We start from the raw sequence: 12,380 nt of genomic DNA, 5'->3' as shown, positions 1-12,380 counted from the left end.
TTTTAATTTGTCTGGGTTTTGTTCGTTGCTATTTTTTTAACTGTTACGGTTGCTCAGGCAATGCTTTTTCTGTTTTCTTTTTTAAAAAACTGTTTGCAGTTGGTTGAGCAATTCTCCCTTCCACCCCTTTCTTTAAAAAAAAAAAAAAAATCTTACCGGGGTAGCAACAGTATGTATTTTGCTTTTTTTAAAAAAGTGTATTATTTATTGATGTTTGAGACCTGCATTATTTTTTTGTGGCAGCTTGATCTAGAGTTTGAGATGGTTGTTTTTAAAGGCTATACCATTACTCCTAATGTTAAACGACTGGGAGTCAGAAATCCTTACCTATCTATTGCAAATAACCCAGACATTGATCTGGAGATGCAGGTCTACGTTCTGCCTAGCCCTGCTATGAGGGATAGTGCTCTATGGAAAAGGCCATAGCTCAGGGGTAGACCCCTACTTTACATGCAAGAGGTCCCAGGTTCAATCCCTGGTAGCATCTCCAGGTGGGGCTGGGAAAGACCCCTGCCTCGAAACCCAGAGAGTGGCTGCCAGACAGTGTACACCAAGTGTGCAGAACCTTAGCCCTGGGGGCATTCTGGGAGGAGATTCCCCAGATAGCCATGCCACCTTCCTGTGGCCACACCCCCTTCCCTGGCCACACCCCCTTCCTGCCAACCACCCATTGTCTGGTGCTTCCCAGCTTTTGCGCAGTTTTTCCCCCCTTCTAAAAGGCTGAGATGCCTCTCCCAAAGCTTAGTGACAGAGCAGTAAGAGCTTCAAGCTAAAACACTCTTCTACCTTTGGAGGCCAGTTAGGTGCCAACATTGTGTTGCTTCCAGAGCCTCCTGAAGACACTTATTTCGGGAAGCCTTCCTTGAGTGACCAGCCGCAGTTTATTAAATTCAAAATCTCCTCCTTTTAAAATGTTTGAATTGTTTTAACATGGTGTTTTATTCTTTTATCTCTGCTGCTCACCGTTCCGAAATCTTTTGATGTGGAGCGGTATATAAATATTATAAATAAATAAATAAATAAATAGAAATAATAAAAGAAATAGGCTGGTATTCTTTGTGGCTTTGGCTCAGGCCCCGTCCACCACTGGAACGTGGCCCTGGAGAACTTCTCTGAAATGGAATTTGGCCATCGGGCTGGAACAGGTCCTGCAACCCTGGTGTAGACAGTGTTGATCTAGATGGACCAATGGTTCAGCTCGGTATAAGGCAGTTACTCATGTTCTCATGCTCTGGCCTTTGCCTTTCTTGCCCCAGGTTTTGTTTCCCCTACATGCCTCTCTCCTTGAACACCTTGATGCTGCCTCCCAGCATCTGCCGCCTGAAGCAACGGCCTCACCCTGCCTAATGGTAGGGCTGGCCCTGCTTCCCCCAACTCATAGCTATCCCTTCGTGCGCCCCCCAATACCAACCTGTGCTGATTCTCCATGTGGCTCAACAGAACACAGCAATGCAAGCAGTGGGGATTGTGAGTGCGTCTTCCGTTGCCAGGCAGCACTCTGCGAATGGCCCAAGGCATATCAGAACTTCAGAAGAGTCCTGTTGAGCCAGGCCCAAGACCCATGTAGCCCAGGCTGGGAACCTTTTTCCTGATGAGCTCCTCATTACCTTGGTCAAAACCAATAGCCCAAACCAGTCCTTTACAAAACAACATCATGGTTCAGTTTGGACACCTTTACAAAGCTCATTCAAGGAAGAGTGTGGAGGCAAGGCGTTTTGCCTCATGCCCACTAGATGACACTCTGCTCAAAGTTATCGCCAAAGATGCTGAAACATCAGATGGTTTGGGAAGAACAGAGAAGCAACTGCAGCAGCAATTTTCTAATGATGCTGAAGTTGGCTACTAGTTCCCATTTCCTTGTTTGCATGAAAACTCAAAACAGAATAAGGAGATAAAGTTTATATGTGCCTGCACCCTAAACTGAGTTCTGGACTTAGTTTAGGATTTAAAATAGTCCTGGATAGCCAAATAACCTTTTAATTTACATTTTGCTTTCCCAGGCTAAAATGGAGTGTTGATCTGTTTTGAGTTTTTTCTTTGCATTCAATTATATTTAAAGGCAAACACACAGAACATGAGGTTTTTTCCCTGTAACTTTTTAGTTAATATACTTGCCCATCCATTCCACAATCCTAATTTTATTTATTTAAAATTGTTTTTCAGCCACTTTGAAAGGTACAAATCTCTCAAGGTGGTGTACAGGATTTAAAAAAAAAACATACGAAACTGTACAAATAGGAAATAAATATACAATAAAATATTATAAAACACTGTAAAAATAGATTACACCAACAAAACCTGCAGCCCACAGCTTATGGGAAGGCCAGCAAAAACAAGTGGGTCTTCAGAGCCTACTTAAAAAACTGCAAAGAAAGCCTGGGGGCCATCACTGTGAAGGCCCCTCCCTTGTCCTCACCAGCGTAACTGCCCTTAGCAGCCAGTAAGTGAAAAGGCCCTGTGTTGATGACCTCAGACTATGGGCAGGCCGATACAAGAAAAGGTACTCCTTCAAGCAATTTGGGTCCAAACCATTCATGGCTTTAAAGGTTAAAACCAGCACTTTAAATTGGGTTCAGAAACGCACTGGCAATTAATGCAGTTGGCACAGTATTGGTGTCATATGATCAGACCACCTCGTCACCACTAAGAATGTATGGATGACATAAAATCCATTCCATCTATGTTTCACAGATTCTCAGACACCTTTCGTTCCTTCATCTACCCATGGATGGAATCAGAATTTTTTTGTTTTCCAAATGTGTGCAAATTCGCATTTGCATGTATGAAAATGTGCAAATCCCCCCAAAGGTGCATTTTCATGCTTTAACCATTGGGGGAAATGCACATTTTTGGCCTGGGGGGGGCAGTTATTTTGCATATTTTTCAATGACAACATTTGCACCAAATTCAGAAAAGTTAGAAAACTGCTCTGCAAGTCAGCAGATTCCTGTTGTTGTTGTTCAGTCGTTCAGTCGTGTCCGACTCTTCGTGACCCCATGGACCATAGCATGCCAGGCCTTCCTGTCCTGCGCTCTCTCCCGGAGCGTGCTCAAGTCCATATTCATTGCATCGGTGATGCTATCTAGCCATCTCATCCTTTGCCATCCCCTTCTCCTTTTGCCTTCAGTCTTTCCCAGCATCAGGGTCTTTTCCAGAGAGTTTTCTCTTCGCATTAGGTGGCCAAAATATTTCAGCTTCAGCTTCGGTATCTGTCCTTCCAATGAGCACTCAGGGTTGATTTCCTTTAGGATGGACTGATTTGACCTCCTTGCAGTCCAGGGGACTTGTAAGAGTCTCCAGCACCACAGTTCGAAAGCATCAATTCTTCAGCGCTCAGCCTTCATAGTCCAGCTCTCACAGCCATACGTTACTACTGGAAAAACCATAGCTTTGATTAGACGGACCTTTGTCAGCAAGGTGATGTCTCTGCTTCTTACTATGCTGTCTAGGTTTGCCATAGCTTTCCTCCCAAGGAGCAAGTGTCTTTTAATTTCATGGCTACAGTCACCATCTGCAGTGATCTTGGAGCCCAAGAAAATAAAATCTGTCACAGCTTCCATTTCTTCCCCTTCTATATGCCAGGAAGTGATGGGGCCAGATGCCATGATCTCATTTTTTTTAATGTTGAGTTTCAAACCAGCTTTTGCACTCTCCACTTTCACCCTCAACAAGCGGCTCTTGAGATCCTCTTCACTTTCTGCCATTAGGGTGGTATCGTCTGCATATCTGAGGTTGTTGATTCTCCCAGCAATCTCAATTCCGACCTGTGATTCATCCAACCTGGCGTTTCTCATGACGTACTCTGCATATAAGTTAAATAAGCAGGGTGACAATATATAGCCTTGTCGTACTCCTTTCCCGATTTTGAACCAATCGGTTGTTCCATGTCCGGTTCTTACCGTTGCTTCTTGTCCCTTGTACAGGTTTCTCAGGAGACAGGTAAGGCGGTCTGGTACTCCCATCTCTTTTAGAATTTGCCACAGTTTGTTGTGATCCACACAATCAAAGGCTTGAGCGTAGTCAATGAAGCAGAAATAGACGTTTTTCTGGAATTCTCTGGCTTTCTCCATGATCCAGCAAATGTTGGCGATTTGATCTCTAGTTCCTCTGCCTCTTTGAAACCCAGCTTGTACTTCTGGTAGTTCTCAGTTCGCATACTGCTGAAGCCTAGGAGTCAATTCATGAAAACCCAAACTCATTTGGTTCCATCGCAGATTCATCTGACATCCCTACCTACCACCGCTGCCAATATCCAGGCAGCTGCATTCCACATCAACTGACGTTTCCTAACCATCTTCAAAGGCAGCCCCAGGTAGAGCACCTTACAGAAGCCCTGCCTGAATATCACCAGAGCATGAATGGCGGAGGCAAGACCCTTGTGCCTGAATTGTGATGTGCTTGAATATAACTCTCTCCATTCACATCAGTTTAAAAGGACTGAGGCAACAAATACACCTTGCCTTGGAACAGGTAACTCAGTGCACAGCATTCTCTGTACTATTGAATGTTCAATAAACTTCTCTTCATCATCTGTATTGGGCTCAAAGTCACAAGAAACAGACTGGTGATCATTGTGGACATCCACTTGTATTTCCCACTTTCAGGAATAAAAACATTGCTATCATCCTTAGGGTTACACTGCGAAATTCAGATAAGCGCAGTCATGTTTGAAACCAGCATTTTGATTGTCCTGCGGCGGCCTCAGTCCTGAAGCAGTGTATGGGACAAATCCATCCCAAAGGTCAAAGGGCAAGCAGAGGTCAGAAGCACAGGCAACAGTCCAATACAAGCATGATCCAAGAAACAGGGACTTACCAACATGAGAGATCAGTCCAAGGAGACACCAGGTCAAAGAAGGTCAGATTCAAGGTACTCTCAGCTAAAATAAGGTTCTTCCAGCAGCCCTCCCAGACTAGGACTAAGATCTATATTGCTGGAGTTTCTAGGGCCACACTTAGGACACAGGATCCTCCTCATGAGGAGGCTCTACTCGCAAGGAGTCCTTAACTCACAAGGAGCCTTCCTTTGCAAACAGGCACTCCTTCTCACAGGGGTTGTTCTGGCCTGCCTCTTGAGACGCAGACACTCTCAGGGGTTAGGACAGGGCTGTTATTAAAGGCAGGCATGGGCACCTGCCCAGGGGCCACACCCCAACAGGGGGCCATTGACAAGAGCTGTTTGGAGATGCTCCTCCTCTTCACCTTTGCAACCTGCTTGTTTATCTGCCTCTCGCTCTGGCCCAGGCAACTGTGGAGGTGAGGAGGAGGAGCAGTATTTTTTAAAAAGTATTAGCCTTCTAAATATTTTTACTTCTCAGACCCGTTCTATCTTCATTCCATATATTATAAAGTTGTTGTCTATGCTGGAACGTATTTTTGTACGGCCTACTTGATATCCAGCTCCAACAGGAAGAAACCTTGCTTTAGCTTTCCTTCTTCAAACAGTGCAGATCTTCCTTAAGCATGTAGCATCTTTAATGTTTGTGAACTGCCCAGAGAACTTCGGCTATTGGGCGGTATAGAAATGAAACAAACAAACAAATAAATATCTTTTGTTTGCTGTCTTTCAGCATGTATACATTTCCACATATCCACCAAAAATTCCAAACAACAGTAAAAACAACAACCGTACACAGACACAGGGTACCTTGCCTCCAAAACTGTAGCTTCCAATCAAATCATCCTTTCCAAAACTTCCTGGGAAAAACCTGGAATTCCACCTTCCAGGACTGCAAGTCCCATCAGCCCTAGACAGCATAGCCCAGAGTGAGGGATGATATGACCTCCCGATGTTGTACTGCAAGCCCCAGCATCCCTCACTCTAGGCTATGCTGCCTAGGGCTGATGGGACTTGAGGTCCAACAACATCTGGAGGGTCACACCTTCCCTACCCCTGCCTAAGGATTTCTGGCTAAGCGTTTAACATTCGCTACGCAGCCTCTGGGGAACAGACTTTTCCATTTCCCTTCCAGGATCCCCGAATAGAGACTCAGGGCAAAGCCGGTTTTGCAGCCTCGCGCAAATCCTGCGAGATTCTCCCTGGAAGCGTGGCCTGGCTCCCGGCGTCCAGCCTGGGCGCACAATGCATGAATTCGTCTCGAAGCAGCAAGCGTCCGCCCGAGCGCAGCGCAGCGCAGCGGCCGCGCATCGTCCCCTATCGGGCAGGCCTTGCGCTCACACAGACGGTATCGGTTGCAGCCTTTGGCTTTGGCGAAAAGACTGGTGATGACGGGAGGCGGCCAGGAGGAGGTGCTCTTGCAATATTGGAAAACGGGGTGAAACGCACGCGCGCACGCACGACAGAAGCCTTCACATCCTCAGCTCGCACAATCCGTCAGCATAGGACAATAACAAACAACGGATGGGATGTTGAGCCGTGAGCGGCCACCACCTTCTCTCACGGCCTCTGGAAATCACAGATCTTGAAGAGGAGGAGGAGGAGGAGGAAGAGAGGAAGATTAATCCAGCCAAACCGGCTCTCCCCCTCCCCTCCCTTGCACCTTGCAAGGTTGCCTGACCGTAGGGAGAACGGAGGGAAGCATAGTTGAATCTGGAAACATGGAGTAAGTATATATATATGTTTATTTATTCCCCCACCTGCCTTTCCCCTCGACTCCGATTTCATATCTGTCTCGTACATTTCTGTGTCTGAATCTATCCGGGTGGTTCTTTCATCCTCTGCGCGGTGGCATCTTGGCTGTGGCTCAGCTCCAGTTTTTTTGGTCCATGTTGGTGGTTGTTGGTGGCAGTGGGGGGGGGGGTCACATTTTCTCTCACTCCACCTTCAGCATCCTGCACTAGCATCCTGGACATGGGATCCAAAAGACCCTTGCGCACCGCTGATGGGAGAGGGAGAAAGATGAGAAGGATTGGTTCATTTTTCCTCTTAGCGTGTGGGCAATCCATCCATCTCTCTCTCTCTCTCTCCCTCTCTCTCAATCTCTCTCACCTTTTTTTTACCTGTTGTTGCAAGTGCTGGTGTGTGCTTTTGCGTGATGCTGCGTGCGTGCGTGCCTGCCTCCTCCTATCCCCCCCCCCTTGCAGTGACTCAGGCGATTCTAAGAGAGACAGTATATATGGCTTCATCCCCCCCCCCCCGCTTTTCGTCCAATCCAACGCTGGTTTTATTTTTCTCAAACTGCCTTTAGTGCATATGAGAAGACTGTCTTCCCCTGGTGAGGTATGGCAGGCCTGCCATATCCAAACCTGTCTTCTTGGAGAGGGGAAACACTCCCCTCCCAAGCTTTGCCTGCCATAACTCTTAACAAAAAACTATCCTTTCGGGGTTTTTTTTAAACAAAATGTCTTGATGTAGAAGCCCCAGGGCAAAAGAATGGATCTTCTAGAAGGAAAAGGTCCTAGACAGTGGAGGCTGGTGGCTCCAATGTCAGTGGAGCAGTGAATCTGCTCCAGGTTTCAGTCAGAACCAGCCAGAACTCTAGCTCTGCACCTTGGATCGCTCTGTTAGAGTTCTGACTGGCTCTGACTTGAAACTGAGCAGATTCACCGCCCCACTGACATCAGAGCCACCCGCCTCCACCGGCCCTATCGGCATTGGACTGACATAAAACAAGGGATTGGATTAAAGGGAAGGCTTCCAATTTGGGCCCTCCAGGATGTCTGTGGTGAGGGAACAACAAAGCTGTGATGTGTTTTTCCCTACTTTCATCCTTCATTTGCTATTAACAAAGAGAAGCTCCCTGCTCCACCACCCCCCTTGACTTTTGCCAGGATGTCTTCCAGTTGGGGCCCTTTCCAGCTCATGCACAGGTCCATGAAGTTGGAAGACCAGCTCAGAGTGTCCTTTAGTCTAGCTGGAAATGTTGCCCAATGTGTTACTAAAAGGGAATTAAAAGGGAAGGATGGTGCAAATACAAACATTTTGACACCTAGTTGACCACTCCCTGCTGCTGACAGGGGAATGAAAATTGTGCGTTCTCCAGTAGCCTCCATTAGGAATTGCTGGCGCCAGGTAGTATCTCTTGGGAGGGCTACCCAAGTGAGCTGTCTTATCATCAGCATGTGCCAGATAGCAGGATTACATTTCAGCCATGATTTGCTTCCAGTTCCCACTCAGCAGCTGCAGTGAGTCGGAGTTTGTGTTCTGCATTGAGCCCTTTCCCCTCGAATGTTTGTGAACATTCTGTGACGTAACTAGAGTGCATCCTGGGCTCAGATCAGAAGCTTGTTTTAAACTTAAATCACCCCTGCTCTAGGAAAATACAACATGGGGCTAATAATACATTTCCATTAATATACTTCAATAGGAATAAGGGTTGAACTGCCATTTAAAGAAAAGAAGTTCAGTAGGAATGCTAAGTTCAGTTCAATCAGTTAAAGTCAGAGTTCCTGTAGTTACCACTTCTAGAGGTTTCAGACACTGCAGCCTGATTTTAGGTCACTGTTTTTATCTTTTGTGGAGTTGATCTGCTTTGCTGGAGAGCAGATGAGCAAAATTGCTCATTTCCCATGCTTTAATTGAGGTACTTCAACTGTCTCTTACATTTTGACCATCGCTTGTAAATATCCTGAAAGATTATCCAAGCCAGCTTTGATTTTGGTTTTGCCAGCAGTTCTACAGAGCTCATAGATCTACAGACATGGCTTCTTCTGTTATCTAGTGATTATTGCCACCACAGCCTAGAACAAACCCAGATAATACACTGCACCACCACAGTCTAGAACAAACCCAGGTCCCTGGTCTCTGCCCAGAGGACCTTCCAATCTAGATTTTAGTATGAAAGAAGGTTGTTCACAGCTGGAGGTTGATCTCCAGAGGCAGGAACCTCTCTTTGCTATTTATCTTGCTGTTTCCACTCTACACCTTTCTGTAGCCTCAAAACAGAATATAAAAAGGGGGGGCTTGTGTGGAATTTTTATTTTTTGGGGAAAGCAAACCTAGAATGGAAGCTCACTGGGTGACTTTGGGCCCATAACAGACTCTCAGCCCAACCTACCTCACAGGGTTGTTGTGATGATAAAATGGAGAGGAGGAGGATAACGTAAACCGCCTTGGGTTCCTTGCAAGAGGAAAAACGGCGGGATATGAATGCAATAAAATAAATAAATAAATGAATAAATGAATAAATCTCATTTTCCAGCTTCAGGGATTTGTGAACCAGAAGCCTTCAGGGAGCCACTCTGGAGCTTGTATCTTGCTGGTTTAATGATCTGCTGGCTCTCCTTCCCAGCTGCACCTACGTTTCTTAACTTCTGCTAGATCTCATAAGCGTGTGTGTTTAACATATTTCCCAAAGAGATTAAAACAGCAACCTATGATTACCCACCATTTCATTTCCAGAGAATTAGTTGTCTGAAATCCAGATGCCAGCTACTCAGGAAGACTCATTCTCCTTGCTCTTAGGATATGTGCTTCCTGAGACCTCTGCCGTGCTAATATGTCTCTGTGTGCTCACCGTGACTTATTCTGAGCACGCCCTCGAACTCAGTCCTAGCACATAGAAAGCTGCAAGAAGGTAGGCTTGCTAGATCTATGCACACAGAGCTCCTTCCAAGCCGCAGCTCCTTTTGCGAGTGAGCTAAGATGAACTTGCCGAACCTCAGCTGCCAAGTTTGCTCAGAACGAAGTATCCTCTGCGAGACCTTAGCTCCTTTTCAAGGTGTATCCGGAGCTGCTAGATAAAATATGCTGACCTGTTTGATCAAAGCAAAACTCCTTCCAAACAGGAAGGGTTTTTTTCCTATTGGAAAACAGTTTCGGAGACATTTTATTGCATTTTATTTATTTATTTATTTATTTAAAGAGTGGATAAGCTGCTTTTCTATTAAAATAATGTTCAGCTGGTGATAATATTCAGTGATGGCTGGAAGGCACACCAAGGAAAGGAAGGAAGGAAGGGGAAAATAAACAACAATTTGTCTCTATTGCTATGATAGAGCTTTACAAAAAGTTGCTTCTTTCCTTGCACAGCCTACCCAACCAGCTACTTGCCTGCTTGCTTTCAGACCTCAACTGGGCCATGCTCCTTTTTGTGTGCAAGTAACTTGCCCAGACGTATTTGCAAAGCTTAACTGCAGGATAGAGACGGCGCCTCTGTTTGCTACCACAGGATGCAATGATGGCCCCAGGCTTATGTGGCTTGAAAGGTGGATTAGACAAACTCATAGAAATGGAGCAGGATCTATCAGCAGCTCTTAGACACGATGCAGCTAAATGGTACCTCCAGGTTCAGAAGGAGTCTACCTCTAAGTACAAGATGTACTCTAAAGGGGAGAGCTGTTGTTTTTGCGCCTGACTTCTCATTGGGGTATCTGGGTGGAAACAGGAAGCCAGACTACAGGAGCATTGTTAGGCCTGGGTCTTTGGGGCTCACACCCCAAATTTATTTCCCAGAGCCCTGAGTGTCCATTGGTGCTAATGTAATGTGTTTTCTAAGTTTAATTGCCATGCCGGGGGTGGGGTGGGGAATGATTTTCAGGGGGCGGGATGATTGCTGCTTGGGAGGAAAGAGTTGATCATGATCTAGGGTGGGTGCAAATGAATTGAAGAGTTAATTTTATTTGGGGTGATTTGGGTGAGAAATGAATTAGCTGGCTTTGCCTTCTGTGAAATGTCAATCGATCATAATTATTTCTAAATTGGCATATGCAGATTTTATGCAGATTTGTGTCTTATGGGCCATGCCCCAGATCTTTGAGGTGCCTAGCAACACCTCTGCTAGACTACACAGACCTTTGATCTGATCCAGTAGGGTAATTCCTTACGTTCCTTCCAATTGTCCATAATAGCTCAGTGGAACCTCCAAGTTCAGAAGCAGTCTGAATACCAGGGGGGAGATGGAGGTGTACTAGCCTCGGGCAGGTGGGCTATGGCCTGATGGGCTATGGAATGGCAGGATACTGGCACCATGGAGCTTTGGTCTGATCCAGCCATGCTGCTCTTAGGTTTTCCAGTCTCATGAGCTAGAGATCAGGCAGGAGTGAAGCCAGACTCTACCCTGACTAGCCCCGTGATGCGCCTGGCTTTGTCGCTGTCACGGACCTACAGTGGCTGCCTGCTGTTTCCGAAACAGCAACCGGCTCTCTCCCTTATCAAATAAATACCTTGTTTGTCACATGTTTTTAAATTGGGGCGTTGGCCAAATTTGGATGCAGGGCTGGGAGAAGAGGGATTCGCATTTGCCTCTCCTCCTACTCTCATGGGACAGTCCAATGCTATTTTGGGAGAAATGGAACAGTGATAAGGTAAACAGGGCATATAAGAGACGTGCATCAACAAAGAGGTGCTGCTGTCTCCCCAGGGTTGCTGTTTTCATCCTGTACTGAGTCGGATCGTTGGTACACCTAGCCCAGTATTACCTTCTGTACGTTTAACACCAGCCTGGTTGTCAGCAAATAAGTTGGCAAAGCTGCTGTGACAGACACAGGAGCAGGAGGGGTCTAAAATAGTTGGCAACTCTGCTCCTCTGCCAGCAGGCAAGGACCAGAAGAAATAGTAGAATTGATGCATTGGTGCAAAGGGCATGTCCGTTAGCTGCTTGGTCACTCAAGCTTTCTATGTACGGTGGCAGTTCATCTCTGGCTGCATGGTCCTGGAAACAGATAGCAGGAGAGGGCTGTAGACTTGCTTGCTTGCTTGTAGGCTCCCTGGAGGCGTTAGGTTGGTGACTGCAGAAAATGGAGGTGGACTACATGGGAATTTTGGCCTGATCAAGTAGGGTGTTTTTGATGCCCCTGGCAGTATAGGCCAGATTTCCCCAACCTGGTACCCTCCAGACATGACGGACTGCAAACCCAATCATCCCCAGCCAGCTTGACTGGGTGGAGATGATGGGATTTACAGCCCAGCACATGTGGAGGGCACCACGTTGGCTAAGGCTTGTATAAGCTATGACAATGAAATTGAGCCTCCCTAGACCAAGGCAGTATACCTCTGGATATCAGATGCGGGGCATGAGGTGAGGCAAAAAAGAGGGGGAGAGCTGTTCCCTTAGTAGCTTTAATTTTCATGCACCACTTTGAGGAGGGTGGTCCGGGGGGGGGGGAAGTGGCAGAAAAATCCTGGATGCTTCTGGGTTTTGGGCAGATGTCCACCTTGGTCTGATCGCAGCAGCAGGGTTCCTCTGACGCTCTTATCCATGCCATGATGAATTGAGAACGCTCAGGGGTCGAGGGCTCAATGCTGACTTCTAAGAAATGAGATTTGGCAAGTCATGCCAAACATTGACCTATCCATGATGATGATGATGATGATGTACCTGGTCCTTTGTCAAGTCTTAATGCTAAAAAAAAATCCGAAGTTGCTCACAACCCAAATTTTTTACAGTAGAGAAGACAAGGTGGAGGGAGGAAAATGTTACCTATATTTTGATTTTGGGAACAGCATGCGCCTCTGTGCCCAGTGAGGTGGGACTAAATGAC

General features: G+C 46.4%; 2 protein-coding genes across 5 annotated transcripts in view; one reads left to right on the top strand and one right to left on the bottom strand.

Moving 5' to 3' along the window:
• The window catches only part of SPMAP2 (sperm microtubule associated protein 2), a 109,110-nt gene that overhangs the window by 22,176 nt on the left and 74,554 nt on the right, over positions 1-12,380 (bottom strand). The gene's annotated exons all lie outside the window — the stretch shown is intronic.
• The window catches only part of PALM (paralemmin), a 99,589-nt gene that overhangs the window by 27,271 nt on the left and 59,938 nt on the right, over positions 1-12,380 (top strand). For 2 of the 4 annotated variants that reach the window (XM_084826016.1, XM_084826015.1), the window contains exon 1: positions 6,324-6,562. The exons of the other annotated variants lie outside the window; for them this stretch is intronic. In XM_084826016.1, the coding sequence (XP_084682142.1) occupies positions 6,558-6,562 (5 nt within the window). In that variant the 5' untranslated portion in view covers positions 6,324-6,557. Of the gene's footprint in view, positions 1-6,323; positions 6,563-12,380 lie in introns of those variants that run through there. 4 annotated transcript variants of the gene reach the window in all.

Source organism: Heloderma suspectum, chromosome Z, assembly GCF_057233095.1.
Source record: "Heloderma suspectum isolate Gila_16-S chromosome Z, 16-S_ref, whole genome shotgun sequence".
Lineage (NCBI taxonomy): Eukaryota > Metazoa > Chordata > Lepidosauria > Squamata > Helodermatidae > Heloderma > Heloderma suspectum.
This window is presented reverse-complemented; position numbering and strand designations above follow the sequence as displayed.